General features: G+C 37.3%; 2 protein-coding genes across 2 annotated transcripts; one reads left to right on the forward strand and one right to left on the reverse strand.

The window, feature by feature from the left end:
• Positions 1 to 1,111: 1,111 nt before the first annotated feature.
• On the reverse strand, positions 1,112 to 6,962 carry lgals3a (lectin, galactoside binding soluble 3a). Its single transcript, XM_074660082.1, has 6 exons — positions 6,828 to 6,962; positions 5,846 to 5,863; positions 4,985 to 5,749; positions 3,649 to 3,737; positions 2,663 to 2,819; positions 1,112 to 2,129 (listed from the first exon to the last, which is right to left on the reverse strand). The coding sequence occupies exons 2-6, from the start codon at positions 5,858 to 5,860 to the stop codon at positions 1,974 to 1,976; spliced, it is 1,182 nt and encodes a 393-aa protein (XP_074516183.1). The 5' UTR covers positions 5,861 to 5,863; positions 6,828 to 6,962; the 3' UTR covers positions 1,112 to 1,973.
• Positions 6,963 to 8,566: 1,604 nt separating this feature from the next.
• gmfb (glia maturation factor, beta) lies at positions 8,567 to 16,144 on the forward strand. The gene is made up of 8 exons (XM_074609755.1): positions 8,567 to 8,720; positions 11,930 to 12,026; positions 12,631 to 12,680; positions 12,890 to 12,939; positions 13,182 to 13,264; positions 13,408 to 13,481; positions 13,992 to 15,644; positions 15,742 to 16,144. Exons 1-7 carry the CDS (start codon positions 8,625 to 8,627, stop codon positions 14,061 to 14,063), a joined length of 522 nt encoding a protein of 173 aa, XP_074465856.1. The 5' UTR covers positions 8,567 to 8,624; the 3' UTR covers positions 14,064 to 15,644; positions 15,742 to 16,144.
• Positions 16,145 to 17,580: the final 1,436 nt, after the last annotated feature.

Here is a 17,580-nt window from a genome sequence, read left to right on the forward strand (position 1 = left end):
TATTATTATTAATAATAAAATGTCGAAAAAAGTCATAGTATAGTATGTCAAAAGTGTGGTTAACCAATAAAACTTTCATTTTACAATCAGTATTATTATTATTCCGTTTCTAATATCAGTAGTTTAATAGTAATACAAATAATACTTTCTTATTTACTTACCTTCTTCTTTTTATTGTAATACCTTACTTAAACGTATGTTTTTATCTTATGTTTTTGTATATCTTCTTATCTTGTGTTTTCGTCATGTATGATCTTTGCCTATTTTTGTTTTACTTTGAAGCACATTGATTCTACGCCTGTCGTATGAAATGTGCTATAAATTATAAATACATTTGACTTATTTGTTTTTTATTATTATTGTTGGGTATTTTATTTTAGTATTAGTTTAACTGTCTTATTTTATTTGCACCATTTAAAGCACTTTGTAACTCCGTTTTGTAAAGTGCTTTTCTTTTTTTTAACTTTCAGTACATTATATCACTACTTTTATTGGCCGTCTTTATATTTAAAATATTACTTGAGTGCATTGCTGCATGACTGTTTTCTTAAGATTTTGTAATGAATATTATAGTGAATTTGCTAACACAAAAATATACTCTAATTTAATACAAGTACTAGTATTAATTCATTACCGGTGGTGGAAGGAGTATTTAGATAGCAAAAGTAATACCACACTAAAATACAGTATCTACTAAAAGTGAAGGTCCTGCATTTACAATGTTACTTATGCAGAGGTATTAATGTTCTTTCAGTACTCATCCTATTATATCTCTTTTTGTATTGACCCTGCAGTCACATTTTTAATTCTAATTCGATTGTATTGTTCTTGTATATGTAAGTGTTACTTCAAAATATAGTTTTTTATCCTGTTTTTTAATTTATTTCAAATTCATTACTGTTGACTTTATTTTTATTAACTGTCTACTTTATTTTTCTGTCTTCTTTTTTAGTATAGCACTTTGAGCTACAGTCAATGAATTAATTGTTATATAAATATAAAAAAGATGATAATATATATTATACCACTGTATATACATCAAATGCACAGACGAACATGACTGCCAACAGAAGATTAGCTTCCTCCTCTTTGCTGTAAAATAAAGAATGTGAACAGGGAAACTAGTATTTATTATGTGCACAGGCAGGCAGCTCATGAAACGTGTACAATATTATGAATCAAACAGCATTATCAGTTTGTTGCCCTTTATTTTCTAAGCATTTCATCTCAAAATATTGTACTACTGTTATCTTTGGCAACAAATCAGAGACCCCATCCCTCCACTTTCTGACGTTTACTTTAATTTGAGCCTCACTTTTTTTTTTTGCCATTTGACTTCAACATGAAATCATAAGTCGTAAAACATTACTTAGCCCTCCAGTCTGAGAGCTCAGGAGGATTAATACTGAAGCTCAAAGTCGGTATATAAATACATTTGAAGAAACTTCATCATTAGCCTTCTGAGTGTTAAACGGCCAGCGAGTATTGTGGGGGTTTTAACGGGTTGATTTTCAGCATCACACTCTCATGCGTTACAAAGGCTTATCAAGATCTTGATAGAAAGAACAGGATAATAAACATACACGTACTGTAAACAAAATACAGCATACTAGAGGAAAATATGTTCCACTTGGCCTACAATCTTCATTAGGTATAAATTAGTATTTCCTTAAAACGCCTGTTTTAGATGCACTTTAGCTCATTCACTACTTGTTATGTCATAAAATATATTGGATTGTGAGTGGCAAAAAAAAGAGAGATATCATCCAGCAAAATAAAGAAAAAGGATTATAGTGTGCAGACTTGTGTTAATCTTCAATCTGTTCTGTAATATATGACGAAGTGCCGGATGGGCAAAGATTGCACTTCGCTGACTTTTTGTGCCTCAAAAACTCCCATCAAGGTATTTGAAAAGATTTCAAATAGTGTGACCCAGGTCTCCTGTACAGCGTGTGGTTTAGTAGCTCTGAGACTCAGATCATGTTGGGCGCTACGTTGTGGAGGATGACGTCTCCGGTCACTCGCAGCAGGGTCACTTCCTCCAGCCCGCCGACTCTGTGCTCGTACTCCAGCAGATGGGAGCCGTCCACCGCCACTCTAAACGAGTCCTCCTCCACGAGGATCTTCAGCTGCAGGTAGAGAAATACAAACGTTATGCACAACAAGCCAAGTATTAACCATAGACTGTATATAAAGATGGATGACATGACAGCTCCCCAAAAGTGAAGCCAAAACATCTGGATCGCCCCCTGGTGGCTGGCTGCAGTATAGGTCATAAATCCCACCCCCTCCATGTTAGCAGATGGGACATGGGCTAAACTAAAAAGTCAAAGTACACATCAAATAAATTCATCCCGATGATGGTTTCTGTCATTTTAGGTAGTTCTTATCACGCTGATGTATGTTCAAGTGCCTGCCACACCGGCCCCAAATGATGTCAAGATGGAAGCTCCCATAACTGGGATATTTTGGCTACACTTTTGTACAGTGGGAGGAAGTGGAAATGCGTCATCCATCTATATACTGTCTATGGTATTAACCCTGATGACGAGTTCAGACTACACAATATCAGCCAGATAGTAGATCGACAAAAACTAAATGAAAATGGGTATCAGGCAACAATTTTTATCTTTGCTACCGTTCCATTATAATAACACTTTACCTCAAAACGCTGTCCAGGAACAAATGGGAAGCCTCCTTCCCGCTCCTCTGGCCCCCAGCATCCACCTAGGTTGGAGTTTCTGACAATTGTTTGGTCACGAAATCGAGGATTTAAGTGAAAGACGACGTCTGGACCTTTGATGAAGTCAATTTGGAACCTGCAAGAAAAAAGATCAGGGGCCGGTTGAACAAAATACCTGAAGTTAAGATTTTAAAAGTCAAAGTTGAGGTTTTTTTAAAATAAAATAGGTTGCACAAAACACCCTTATAAGTCTCCTCCTTAAGGTTTCCTTATAACGTTCACTTAAGTATTTAAGGTTAATCTTCGTCTTGTAGTTAAGGAATCCCTGAAAGTTAGTTACTCCGTTGTTCAAATTTACTTTTTAGTATGTTCTTTCTTATACTGTATTCCTCCAGAAGTAGAATCTTTACCTCCTCTGACCAATTTGGTTTTCTTGTCTTCTTTTCTTCTGCCATTTTGTTTTACTATCTATAGGTCAACTCTGTGAGGTGATAACAGGCATCCCAGTGCAAGCAAACAAACGGTCTCCATGGAAACTGTAGAATGTTATTGATGTAAAATCTCTTTCAAGCAGTAAACACCCTTAAGTAAGTCCCTCAGATGAGGAGAAATTAAGCTTCAAGTGTCATACTTAAGGAGAAAACTTAAGGTGTTTCCACTGCCAAATTAATAAAAGATAAATGTGGCTTGAACAAAAGAATAACAGTATTGATTAATTCATTTTGGAAGAGTATTTTCAAGTATTTTGCAAACAAACAGCCTAATTTCACTGTCAGCAACAGCCTTTTATCGACAGTTGTAAAGAGAAAGTAAATGGTGCAGAGTGTAGTGAGTCATCGTTAATGAGATGATGTTTCACCACCAGTGTGGACCACATGTTGAAGACGATAACACTGCCATGATCTCCTCAACCAGAAAGCATCCCTGACAGTAGAGTTAGAGGATGATTACTGTTCATAGTATACCTGTCTGCACCAGGAACAGGCTCCCCATCTATTGTGATTACAAGTCGTGGCATAAGTCCAGCATGAAGTGGGAGATCATACGGCACCATCTGTAAGAAATATTCTGATTTTAAAATCACAACAATACATTTACCACGCTCTGTTTAGAAATGAAGTTAAAAAAATGCATAATGAGAAATTGTGAGTGTTTATTAAGGAAAGATACACAAATAGAAACAGTGTTCACCCTCTTTCCCCCGAGGAGCAGAGGTACAATTGTTTGCATTTTATCACAAATACTCTGAATTTGGTGACTTACAGCGGAGTGCTTAGTATCACAAAATAGCAAGGGGAGTTTTAGTTAAACATTATTCAAAACTGTGACCCAGCCCACATTCCCAATGCAACACCCCAATGAGTCATCTCCTCCTTTTAGTTCAACACTCTTACGACATTCACAATGACTCGTCAAAACAGCGACAGAAAAGTAAACTAAAAGAAAGTCAAATCAGTTTTCAACATTTTTACTACAACAAGGCATCGACTGTACAAACTGACTTCTGAGCAAAATGACAGAAAACAAAAAATACTTTTGAATTATAACCATGTACGAAAGTGACAAGGTGGTGTGGATATAGTGATACAAATTGTAATCAAACTGTGATTTTATCAGAGAATATAAAAGTGTCTTAATACATTAAACATGAGTTCTGTGTAAATGTGTAATTTTAAATCATATTGCACTTCATTCAAACAATACATTCCCCCAGGCAGATCAAACATAAACCCTAACTGTGTACTGTGAATACACTCTTTTAGCTACATTTCCATGTGGACTAATCAAACCATATGTTGATTCTGGAAGTGATGTCCTTGTCCGACTGAAAAGTTGAGTTCATTGCTTTCAATTATATGGTGGATTATATCTCGGCTGAAAGACAAGAATACATTTTTGATAACTACTTTTGAATATTTGTTGATTGTGTTTTATGTTTTGCTTTGCACCCCAGCAGAGCCCAAGATACAGAAAAGATTAACCAAATGCAGCCTTCACTGAAAATGAGCAGTAAATCCCAACAGCTAACTTTGTTTTTCCACCAGCAGCAGCAGCATTAACACCACACCAGTCACACTGAATATTCTAGAAGAAACCCTGTGTTAGAGTAGAATTGAATATCTCTAGATAGCAGGTGACCTGCTAAAGTGGCTGGCAGTGTTGCTGGTAGTAATTTCCCAACTTAAATCCCCAAAGACCGTCACCCCAAGAGAGATGCTCCACTGCACACCGGAGCAAAAACACAGCAAAGAAATGCAGCAAGCAAGCAACATAAAGTTATTTACAAAGTGTAGTACTCACCATCATGCCTCCTGGAGCGGCAGGCCCACCGTACGGACCCATAGGCCCAGGGCCAGGACCAAAGGGGCCAGGGGCAGGAGGGAAGCCTCCACCTCCAGGTGGTCCCCATGACCCAGTGGGCATTGGGGGAAAGCCTCCAGAAGGGTAGGCAGGGAAAGAACCAGGGCCAGCTGGAGGGGGGAATGCACCTGGACCACCTGGTCCGTACATCCCGTTGCCTCCTCCTGGCTGACTTCCTGGGTAAGGCACATTTGGATAAGGCCCAGGTGGAGCTCCTGGGCCAGAAGGAAATGGTCCAGTTGGGTAAGAAACAGGGCCTCCGGGGAGCTGTCCTGGAGCTCCTTCAGGTGGGTACTGCCCGGGGAACTGCCCAGGGTACTGTTGCCCTGGGAACTGCCCAGGGGCTCCGGGGCTGGAGGGGAACTGCCCTGGGGCTCCTGGTGCAGGTGGGTATTGTCCAGGTATCCCAGGACCAGGGGGGAACCCACCAGGTGCTGAAGGAGGTCCTGGGTATTGTGCTGAAGGGGGTCCTGGGTATTGCCCTGGTGCTCCAGGACCAGAGGAATACGGGAACTGCCCTGGCGCTCCTGGGCCAGATCCACCAGCATAGTCACCCGGAGCGGAGGGCTGGGTGGGAGCTCCTGGGGCTGAACCGGGCCATCCCGGGTTAGCAGGAGGTGGAGGGTTACCAGCAGGGGCCGTCGGGTTAGTGTTCCCTATGTTCTTTGCCTTGCCTTGGGAGTCGTCTCCTAAAGCATCTAACAGCTATAAACAGAAGAGAAAGGAAAAGTGACTCTCTGTAGTGTACACAATAAAAGAACTGTTCAAACAATAAAAATGTGCAATCCTTAGTGAACTCACTGAGAAATCTGACATGATCTGAAAAACAACAGAAGTTTCATTAGTTTTATAAGAACAACCGAGTATAAGTCAAGTCAAATTTATTTCTATAGCACATTTAAAACAACATGAGCTGACCAAAGTGCTTTACAGACATAAGCAGAATAAAACCAGGTCAACAGATCAGACAACAAAAACTCACACATCCACAGACAGAGACCAAGATCAAATCCATGAGTAAAAGACTGTTATAATGAGCATTATAAAAGGCCAATTAGAATACAGTGATTGGTGATCTGAATATCTGTATATATCCTGGATCATACTTGTATCTTGAGGTCATCTCTCTAAGCACATACACACATCCATACAACACATATACCCTTCCACACACTCCCACCCTTCACCACATTTATTTTTATTTAAATGTATTTATTTTACTTTATTTTATTTTAATGATTTGGATTGTTTAAGTCTGTGTCCTCCCTTTCTCTCTGAATTCAATTGAAATTACATTTTAAGATGAAGTCTCTGTCTCCCCCCTTGTTTTAAGTTGTAAAATGTTGTGTAAAAACAAAGAGACAGCTGTAAAATGAAAATACAGTGGTAAAGAATGTGATGATGATTGTATAAGTTCACAATTGAAGTAGATCCAGAAGCCTATAACAAGCTGTCAGACAGTGGAGAGCTCTGTGACACACACAGAGACTCTGAGTAATAGCACACTAAATGTTTCCATCTCCGGATAATGATCAACTAAAGACATTTAGGTAGAGCTGAAACATCTTCACCAAACTTAAAGATCATTAGGACAAGCTAAACAGATGCTAAGCTGACTTTAGCTGCACATTAATGGAGATATAGTTGCTAAAACATCTAGTTAGCTAACTGATCACATAGTTGTAGCTAATAGTAGCTAGCTAGCAGCAGCTAACTGTTAGCTCGTTTGTTTATTTCAGCAACTCGGTGATTAAAAGAGAATAAAACTGATGTTTCCTGCTACCTCGCCTGAAGATGAACTCCTCTCGGATGATATGTGAGTAGCAGTGGTGATTTCTCCAGCTGGTTTAGCCTGCTGAGGGATAAAACTACAAGCTAACGTTGAAGCTGCTGCTACAACAACTACAACTCTACACAAGGAAGGGCGTGAACGCGCTGGCGTGATGACGTCACGTGAAGGGGTGGGCGCATTCCGGAGGACGCGTTAACGCGCACGTACAAAACACACCCATGCTAAAAAAATAAAACTAAGTTATATAAAATTATAAAGAAAATTAGAGCCTTAAGAACCTGTGACAAAAAATATTTTAAACGTCTTAAATTAAAAGATTAATACAAGTAAAATGCCCTTTATACCAAGTTAACTAAACACTTAGAAATTAACAATTAATGGGATTTTTATGGATTCGACCTTTTTATTCTGCAAGGTGACATCTGTCTATTCCACTCAGGGCTGGACTAACTTCCTATGTGGCCGCGGGGCAAAGAAGGAAAGATCCCCATTAGCTGATACCAATGGCACTAGTTAGTCTTCCTGAGGTCCTAAATCAAGTACATAACATTTATCACATACATACTATATACAACATCATATTTGTGTTACACTTATAACATTCAAATTTTCCAAACATATATAAATTTCACCTTCATACACATCTTCCACAACCATTTAGCCTCAAGGCCCATCATCAGGGAAAAGGAACAAAAGAAAAACCATACATGACCAACACTGGACTATCGATCAGCTGCTTAAGTAATGTATTCTTAGATGGTATTTGAATGAGGATTTGCTTTGGGCCCCCATCAACCCTCCACTCTATGAGCAACATCTTTTGTTTATAGTAATGTGATAAAAACACAAATTTATTGAGGAATATGCACCATAACATAAAGGTCTTAAAATCTGATTTTACACTTGGGCTCTCTACAATAAATGGTGGAAAATAAATATGTTGTGCTCTTAAATTTCTGTGTACAAATTACTAATTGTTCATATAAATAAGATAAGATAAGATAAGATGTTCCTTTATTAGTCCCACAGTGGGGAAATTTGCAGTGTACAGCAGCAAAGGGGATAGTGCAAAAAACAAGATGCATCAGCTAACACAGTAAAAAAAGAGCTTAACAAAGTGAAACAAAATATGAACCATTTAAATGTAGTATAAAAAAGGAGCAGTATATACAGTATTGACAATAAACATACTATTAACAAAATTGCACAAGTGGAAAAAGATATTGCACAGTGAGATGAAATTAAATTCCACCTGAAAATATTGCACAGTATGAATGAATTACACCTGAGTAGTAATAATGCTAATGATATTTATATATATATAAATTAACAGGACATAACAATATTGTTAACATTTTAACATGGCCCACAGGGAGAAAAAATATGAACGGTAGTCAACGGAGAGAGACAAAATATTTTTTGTCTGAAGGGGTTTATTTCACAATAATGACCGGCTGGCTGTGCATTATCCCTTAAATACATTACTAGATTAATAATACTGAAGCATTAATATGTAGCCCAAGTAGCTCATTTCAGACCCAATTTTGTTTCTATATCAATGCATTGTGTTATAAAATCATCATATATTTTCTATATAAAAACACACTGTGCAAAGTATCTAGTAACTCACCAGTAATAACTCATTTATAAAGCTATTTTCTCTGTTTAATAAGGCTTAGTGTGTTTTAATAAAGTCCGGAGGCTGTAGGACAATAGTGAGGAGAGATTTATGATTGTTTTTTGCAGGAGGAGGGGTGCTGGTTTGGGATTGGCCAACCAGGTCACAAGATGATGAAGTATAAAAAAAAAAGAAAAACATTGAAAGCGTCTCTCTCATTCAGAGCAGCAGCTGCAGCTTCAGGAGATTTTAACTCTGCAAAGATGGTGAGTTGTTGGTTATTGCTGCAGGACAGCTGCTGTTATTCTCCTTTCTGCTGTTTAATCGTTTGCTCTTAATAACAAATGTGAACTTCCGGTGACTATTGAGGAATAAAGTGTGGTCGCAGATGGTCTACTGTAGGCCTGTTAGCCTGTTAGCTTAGCATCATTTCCACCCTCTCTGTCCACATTGAGAGTCCGTTATATCAAATGTGAAGCTAGACAGTTAGAATGACGGATTTCCGGTTATGGATTTCAGAATAAAAGTACAGTGGGCGAAGAAACATATTGATTAGGTGAAAAAGACATGCTGTTAGTATTTTATTATTGCATAATTACATAACTCTTAAAACGTTTTACTCCTAATGTTGGCCATAAAATCTCAGAAAATGAAAACATCTATAATATCTTTTACAAGTCTATCAGAGTATTGCAGCATTATATATGTTCATCATTGCATCTTAACTATTTTTACTAACAGATTAAAAAAAAGTTAAGCAATAATAAAACACTCTAATTCAAGACAGATCACAGGATAAAGGTATCAGCTCGTAGGACTGCAACTAACACTGATTTTTACTGATTAATCTGCAGATTATTATAAAGAAATTGTAATTTTGTTGCCTAAACCTAAAGAAGCCTTTTTGTTTGTGTTCAAAAAGTGACGTTTCATGCAGTTTTACATGTTATAACGTGTTGCTTTTAAGTTTCACAAAGTAGGAGGCATAGTAGGCCCCTAATGACCCACATCTATGGTGCTTATAGTGACTGATAACGGCTGTTTAATGGACTGATAACAGTCCATTATAATTTGTCAGAGCTGAAGGTGACATTGTTCAAACAACAGTCTAAAACCCACATCCTCACACTGGAGACAGAATGTTTTTTGCTTGAGAAATGACGGAAACGATAAACCGATTATGAAAATGTGTTGCTGATTAATCTTTCTTTTGATGTATAAATGGACTAATCATTTCAGCTCTAATATGATTCTTGCTCCATTTCTTGAAAATTCCAGATGTTCAGACCATAAATATAATATATTTTATTAATTTATATGATAATAATAACAACAACAACAACTATTAGTTTTATTATTATTATTATTATTATTATTATTACTGGTAGTAGTAGTATTTATGATTATTTATTCATCTATTTTATTTCTATGGTCCAGACATGTCATGGTTTTATTTTGAAGCTAACTTCCTGTACCAGTGTGTCTGTGTGGTTATCTTGTTGCAGCAGTGATGTGTTTCTACATGTCTGGGTTTTGAGGAGCAGATTCATGTTAGTTTATCATGATGATCAATGTTTCCCTCCAGGGTTTTATTCACTGCGTGTTATGACAGATCGTCTGTCTTCACTGTGGAACAATATCTGTCTCATTTAATACACATTAAGATGTTAAATTAACTGGAGAGTTGAAGCTAGCAGACTCTGATTCCCAGCCAGCTAACGGTCAGAGTGTGGCTGAGGGAATAAAACCAGAACATGTGGCCACATCCTGCTTTTATTATCCTGCTTCTCTTCCTCCATCATCTGCCTCTGCATCCTGTTTATCCAACTCTCTCTCAGTCCCAACAGACTCAAACACTCCAGTTTCTTCTTAATCTGTAAAGATGTGTCTCTGAGCTCAGTGAAATCCTGACTCCCACCAGCCATCTGTTCACCACCACAAGGTGTAATTATAGAATTCAGATTCAGACCCTTAAAGAGTTTTATGTCTTTGTGCTGGAGTTATGTAATGATGTCTCTGTGTGTGGACGTGACCAACACAATCCTGCTGAGACTGGTGTCTTCCTGAATAAAGCCTGTGGGTCAGACTGGACTCCTGCATAAAGATACGTTAAAGAAAGTTTTAACTAAGGCTGTCAGTCGATTAAAATATTTAATCATGATTAATCACATGATTGTCTATAGTTAACTGCAAATTAGGGTAAAATTTGGCTAAGCAGCTGTCCATATTTTCTTGTAATCTTAGCAGCAGTACCAAATATTGAACAAAAACATCCTTAAAGTTCCCATATCATGCTCATTTTCAGGTTCATACTTGTATTTTGGGTTTCTACTAGAACATGTTTACATGCTGTAAAGTTAAAAAAAAAACACGTTATTTTCCTCATACTGTCTGCCTGAATATATTTGTATTTACCCTCTGTCTGAAACGCTCCGTTTTAAGTGCATTTCAATGGAATTGCGTTGCTATGCAACAGTTTGGGTCCATGTTTACTTCCTGTTTACCAGCTGATGTTATTTACATACACTGCAACAGGAAATAAACTGGTGGATACATTTAGAATATTTACATTTAAAACCGTGTAATGGTCTAAATATCGTATATTTGTGACATCACAAATGGACAGAAATCCTAACGGCTTGTTTCAAACGCACAATTTCTGAATACGGGCTGTGTGTATTTCTCTGTATATTGAGCGTTTTGATAGTTTAACAGTATTTATAAAGCACTTAAACCTGCTTTATAATATAAAAGACATGAAAATCTCACTTTTTACAATATGGGACCTTTAATTTCCATCTCCCCTTTGTAGAATCAAGGCTGAATGACCAACAGGGCAAGGTGGACAACTGTCCTCCGGCCTCAGACCACCAGAGGCCCCAAAAGCATCCTTTATACGTGTTAAAATGTTAACAATATTGTTTAATGTTATGTCCTGTTAATTCATATGAACAAATAATTAAGAGCACTCAATAGTAATTTTTACACATGAACCAGCAATTTGAGAGCACAAAATAGTTATTTTCCCTCAATGTATTGTAGAGATGCCAAGTGTCAAATCAGATTTTAAGACCTTTATCACGTCAGTTGACATTATGCCCACATGGTGCATATTCCTCAATACATTTGTGTTTTATCTAGGGCTGTCAATCGATTAAAATATTCAATCACAATTAATTGCACGATTGTCCCTAGTTAATTGCAATTAATCGCAAATTAAAAAAAATGTATCTGTTCAAAATGTACCTTAAAGGGAGATTTGTCTTCCAGTGTGATTTGCTATGATCTTTGTGTGGTGTCCTTTTTAGTTTCAAATCTTTGGGTTGTTGACTGTGTACAAAAACACAAAGAGAGAGCATGAAAAAGACCTTCAGAAGGTTTTAATCTGTGTACAGTGTTGTTGCTTTTTTCTTTATGAATTAGAAATTTAAGTGACCACATCGATGTATTTGCATGTTTCTCCTGTTTTAATCAGAGTGAATCACTGGTGGTGTGCGATGTGGACGAAGATCTGGTGAAGAAGCTGAAGCAGTTTCGTTTCCGGAAGGAGACCAACAATGCCGCCATCGTTAGTGAGTATTTTTAATTTATTCTCTTACATGTTTTTTAATAATGTGTTAAGGTCAGACAGTTATAGGGAAGATGATGTGAGGAGTCATCATTAATATAAAATGCCATTGTTATAAGTTATTGTTTTTGTGTTACAACATGACTATTTGTTTTTGCTGTATCAAAGCCCTGGCAGTATGCAGAGGATGATATTAGATTGTGAAATGTAAGCCAGCTACAGTATATATGAGGAGGACGGAGGGAAGAGTTGCCTCCAGACACAGCAGGTGGTGGGACAGCGTAGTGTCGCATCAGTATCAAACTCAGCTTAAGCTTTATCCTCCACTATCTCTGGATCAAAATGTCATCTCCGCTAAATTGGATTAAGAGTGTGTTTGCATGGCACGGACTCTGACTCAAAGGCATACATACTTTTAAAGTACATTTATAATAGGAAATATGAGCAAAAAGATCATACTACTAATGTTTTTTTTTTATTCTACCTCTTAGTATTTAATTATTTTTCCATACAAAAATCTTGTTGCTTTTTGTATGTTACTTTTGAACATACACCATTACTACAAGACGCATGTGATGGTTTAATGTTTTCTTTCTTTTACCCCTCAGTGAAGATTGATAAAGACAGGCAGCTGGTTATTCTTGAAGAGGAACATGAGGTGAATTAGCTATTAAACTTGCCATAATAATATGATGTACTTTATTCTTGTGTCTGCACATAATACAGTACAAGTTCACGTTCAACTTGATTAATAATTTGTGAAGTTAAACTTGTTTCGGCCTGTTTAATATTAATGGATAACTGCTTTTTTAGATAAAGTGTAACTGAAGACATAACACAACAACACTGAACTGTGTCTGTTTTTAGGATATTTCTCCTGATGATCTAAAGGATGAACTGCCTGAGAGACAGCCGAGATATCCTTTGAATAAGTGACCCGTCTTATGTTAATAGTATTTAAATTATATTCTCCCTCGTCTTGCCCGTACTCTGTTGCATATCATGAGTCTGTGATGATATTAATGCACTCCATCAGCTACTGTAGTGTTATAATATATTCTTCCTGCAAGTCCTGTTTTAGTTTTGTATTTTTTCTGTCTTGTCTACACTGTATTGAGTCGTGATGTGAAATATGTGAACCGTCCTTAGCACCGGGAACATTTATTGTCTACAGTTATAACTACCATCATGACGATGGACGTGTCTCCTACCCTCTCTGCTTCATCTTCTCCAGTCCAGTGGGTAAGAACTCATCCGGACTGACCTTTGAATGAATGAATGGTTCATATTGTTCACTGCACTGTTCTGTCATCAATGACATTTGTTGTTAATGTTGACATATTTGCATATTTCTGTTGACATATTTGCATATTTCTGTTGGACAGGTTGCAGACCAGATCAGCAGATGATGTACGCAGGAAGCAAAAACAAGCTGGTGCAAACTGTTGAACTGTCCAAGGTTAGTGAGCTGAACTCTAACATTGATGCTGAGTCATAATGAAGTAGTAGTGGGGTGTAATTAGTGCAACACTGTAATTGAATCTTGTAAAATCTACCAGATAAGTGGTCAAAATCTGATGACATTCCCATCAGCCTCAGCTGTACTTTTTGTTTAGTGCTAATTAGCAAATATTAGCATGCTAAAACGCTAAACTAATATGGTGAACATGCTAAATATTGTACCTGCTAAACATCAGCATCGTCATTGTAGCTCATAGCATTAAGCTCAAAGCACCTCTGCCTCACAGAGCGTGTAACATTAGTACATTAGCTGGGTATTAGGTTGTCTAGTTTGATATCTTCAATCTAGCTTTAAAACTGAGCCCACTACAACTTAAAAATCCCAAATTGGGTTAATGCGTTAAAGAACTTAGTGGCATTAAAACGAATTTGCGTTATTATCGCGTTAACTTTGACAGCCCTGATAAAAAGACAATTCTAATTCTTGCTCCTTGTTATGTTTTTCCAGGTGTTTGAGATCAGAAACACAGAGGACCTGACGGAGGAATGGCTCAGAGAGAAACTTGGGTTCTTCGGCTAAAGTCGTCTCATCCGGTGGTCTGGGATGTGAGGAGGATCCAGATTGCACAATCTCTTGGGGGAGAACACACCACAGTTAACGTTTCCCTCCTCTCTGTACCAGACCTGATTTAAGTACCTTCTGTTACTCAGTTTTAGGCCTCTTTGGTGGTAGAGTTTACGGCATATTACAATTCAGCGTGACACTAACTAAACCTCACCTCGTCTGGCAGCCTAAAACCGAACACACTATTTGACGCAGGTCTGCTTTTGTCTCCCACACGATCTCTCCATGTGCCAGTTACGTGTCTGTATTGAATTAACACTCCCATAGCTCTTCAAGTGGACAGAAATTGATAGTTGTCATCCGCCCTTCCTAAGCGTGTTCATCCAGGAGAATTCAAAGGCATTTTAACAACGGTTTCTGTTTCCTTCAGTAGTTTACACTCACCTTTTTATGTTTGATCATTTTTCATAATTTGAGTCTTACTTTTAGATTATTTTTCTGGTGTATGTAGAGTGATGTAAGCATATACTTTATAGCAGTAATTTCCTTTTGTTGTGGAAAATACACTTCCTGCCAGAACAGCTGAACAATCATAGCTATTCAGAAAACAACATACTGTAGAGTTCAGCTTTAGTCTTTCTTTCAGTATTCATTTAAGGGCATTTAAATTATAATTTAGGTAACAAACTGCAGTCTACAAAGACCATTCCTACGACTTATATGTGATGTGTTGTACCTTCTCCTGTGCACATGAACAAGCTGGCAGAGGCCCTCCTCGAGTGGTGGTGGATTTGCCCGTTAGTCCATCCTCAGATCATCATCTTTTCATCTGTTTAGAGAGCAAACAGCGTGACTCATGGGTAAAGCTGTATTCTGCCTTTGACCTGCATATTTGTTACGATGATATCACACTCCTGAAAACAATATTTCCACTGAAACATTCCAAACTGAACAGTTTATAACTCACAACAAACCTCAGTCTCTGGCGACCATGACAGTCTTGAAAACACTGCACACACACAGGGGGGCGCTACCTGCCCTCTTTTTAACCTACTGGGCTACTACTCTATAACTGGGTCACTGTGTCTTTAGGGAGATTGTTAGCTAATATATGTGCATTAGAGCTATTGCCGTTATTAGTGTTTATGAATGTTGTGCTTCATTCTGATGTAAAGCCACTTTGATTGCTAAGTGGTGGTCTCAGCCTCGACAGTGATGGCTGTGACTTCTCCAATGCCAGTTGTGCTTAATATATATACTTGGTAGGTAACGGGCAGCATGGGGGCAATTTACATTTTCCATACAGAACAGGGTTTCGACCAATATAGCTTTTTAATTGATCTTTGTGAATTGAATCTGTCAGCAGCTCATATTTTGTGCCAATATCTAATAGCTACAGTGCAGTCTAAGTATTTATACAGTTGCACTTTTTTTTTTGTTGCGTTTGATCTGTATTCATCTGACAAATTTTAGTTTTCAGCACATTTCGAGTAGTGTGCTGGAGTACAGAGTTAAAACAACATCAAATGTGTCACTTTTCCAAACACTATTTGGCTATTTTTCATGCCCAAAAGTGACAGCTCTTCCTTATTTCATGCTGACGATCCTCTTAAACAGCATTTAAATCAATCCAACACACTAAAACTCCAAACCAGTTGCTAATACTTTAAGGATTAGCGCCTCTTAGCAGCAGGGCGGCCAGCCCCAGATACTTAAAGCTACATAAAATGTACTTAAAGGGCTGGTTTTATGTGAGCGGTAAGAGAGAAACTTCCATTATACAGGTTTCTGATTCTTAATAAAAGCTTAATATCAGCTCTGTATATTGGTCTGACCCTAATAAAGAATAATAGGCACAAATTAATTCCATATGTTCGCTCACCAGTGTCTTTTCCTATTGAGAAACTCCTACTTTGGAAACAGATAAGGTTTCCCATTACTTGGGGCTGATTTAAAGCCCCAAGTAATGTATGATGTCATACTGCTAAGTCTACCATACCAATGCCTTTTCTTAATTTTTTATTTTGTCATGTTTACGTCTCTTTTTTTTAAAAATTTGCAAGGCCAAAATATAAACATGACACATATGTTTTGGGGGGAAAAAAATAGGTGATTGGAAAAGCAACTTTCTGATCTATAAAATCTAAAAGATATCATCTTTTTTCTATTTAAGTGTAATCTGACTCAAAGATATGTATGCACAATCAAACATTTCATATAAATCATCTATTGATGTTTATTAATCATTACTGATATACATGTCAGGGCAGGGTTTAATGCAACAGGAACAATGGGATATAACTGTAAGGACTTGTTTTGCTGTATACTAATTTACCATCAAAGCTAATATCAGCTTGATATTTGTCAGTATTATGCTGCTGTAGCAGAAAAACATAACTAAGCTCATGTTTGTAATAGTTTCTGTTGTTACTTGAGTTGAAGTTGTACGATATCCTTTATGGGTAAAGAAAGTTTTATGACCCTACGACCTGCAAAACCCTTTCAAAACTTGTGGTAAATTTCCAAAAATGCAGTCAATCTGAAATCAAGGATGTCTGTCTTTATATTTAAACATGCATATACTGATATTGATGTGAATATAAAAACATATTCAGCTGTTAGATTTTTAAAACTACATTTTTAAAACCTCTGAAATGTGGAGAGCTACTGTAAAAGAAGTGCATGCTTTAATGACTGAACGTTTTTCATAAGCCTGACAGAAATGTCCTAATGACATATTCAAGAATGTGCTGCTCTGTTGCATGCATTTAAAAATTATTAAGTTAACTTAATTAGTTATTTGCACACAAATTCTTTAAAAAGGGGCAACACTTGCATCTCAAACATCTGGTCTCAGCTGTGTTCTTACTCTATCTGAAGTATTTCATACGTTCTTTGAAGAAACCCTCTGCTACTGCTGTTTTTCATGGAAATGGGTTGTAATAGACTGTCCATTGATCAAAATCAATCTCCCCAATATATGGTCTACATAACTAAGAGTTCCCTTTGGTTTTGAGCCATGTATCTGGTTATGTCCTGTGGATCTAGTAGCTTTGCCTCCTATGTGGTGAACCTGTTGTATATTTGGCCTCTTGAGTCTTTAACTTCCAACTTGCAAATGTGTTGTTCAGCTCTTGGCGTCCTCTCTGCTTACTATTCTATTTCCTTTTTTAATAAAAACACCTGAGACATGTATCATTACCAGCTGCCTCATGGCATCAGTGAAACTTGAGATATTTGTATTTTCCCATACTTTATAAAGTGTCTATTGTCCTATTGTCCAAATAAAATGACAGTGATGTTTACCCCTCTGGTTTATGGAGTTTTCAAACTGACATGTTGGCTATGATGTGCATACAGTATGTGTGTTTATCAGATTTGGTTAAGCATTGACCAGACGCGGAAAAAGTTACACCATTTTTTAGAATAAATAAATAATAGAATAAATATTGTATGGCTAATGCATGCATGTCTATGTACAGGATGGAACAATATGGCGGCCATCTTACCTGGGTCCAGTTTTAAACTTGCT

The sequence above is a fragment of the Sebastes fasciatus genome, chromosome 15, assembly GCF_043250625.1.
Source record: "Sebastes fasciatus isolate fSebFas1 chromosome 15, fSebFas1.pri, whole genome shotgun sequence".
Lineage (NCBI taxonomy): Eukaryota > Metazoa > Chordata > Actinopteri > Perciformes > Sebastidae > Sebastes > Sebastes fasciatus.

Coding starts and splice junctions, on each gene's coding strand:
- lgals3a (XM_074660082.1), bottom strand. Junction 3,738..4,984: donor CCGCTCCAGGAGGCATGATG/GTGAGTACTACA, acceptor TATTTCTTACAG/ATGGTGCCGTATGATCTCCC. Junction 2,130..2,662: donor TTCCTGGACAGCGTTTTGAG/GTAAAGTGTTAT, acceptor CTCTACCTGCAG/CTGAAGATCCTCGTGGAGGA.
- gmfb (XM_074609755.1), top strand. CDS start 8,625: ATGATGAAGTATAAAAAAAAAAGAAAAACATTGAAAGCGTCTCTCTCA. Junction 8,721..11,929: donor ATTTTAACTCTGCAAAGATG/GTGAGTTGTTGG, acceptor TGTTTTAATCAG/AGTGAATCACTGGTGGTGTG. Junction 12,681..12,889: donor TTCTTGAAGAGGAACATGAG/GTGAATTAGCTA, acceptor GTCTGTTTTTAG/GATATTTCTCCTGATGATCT.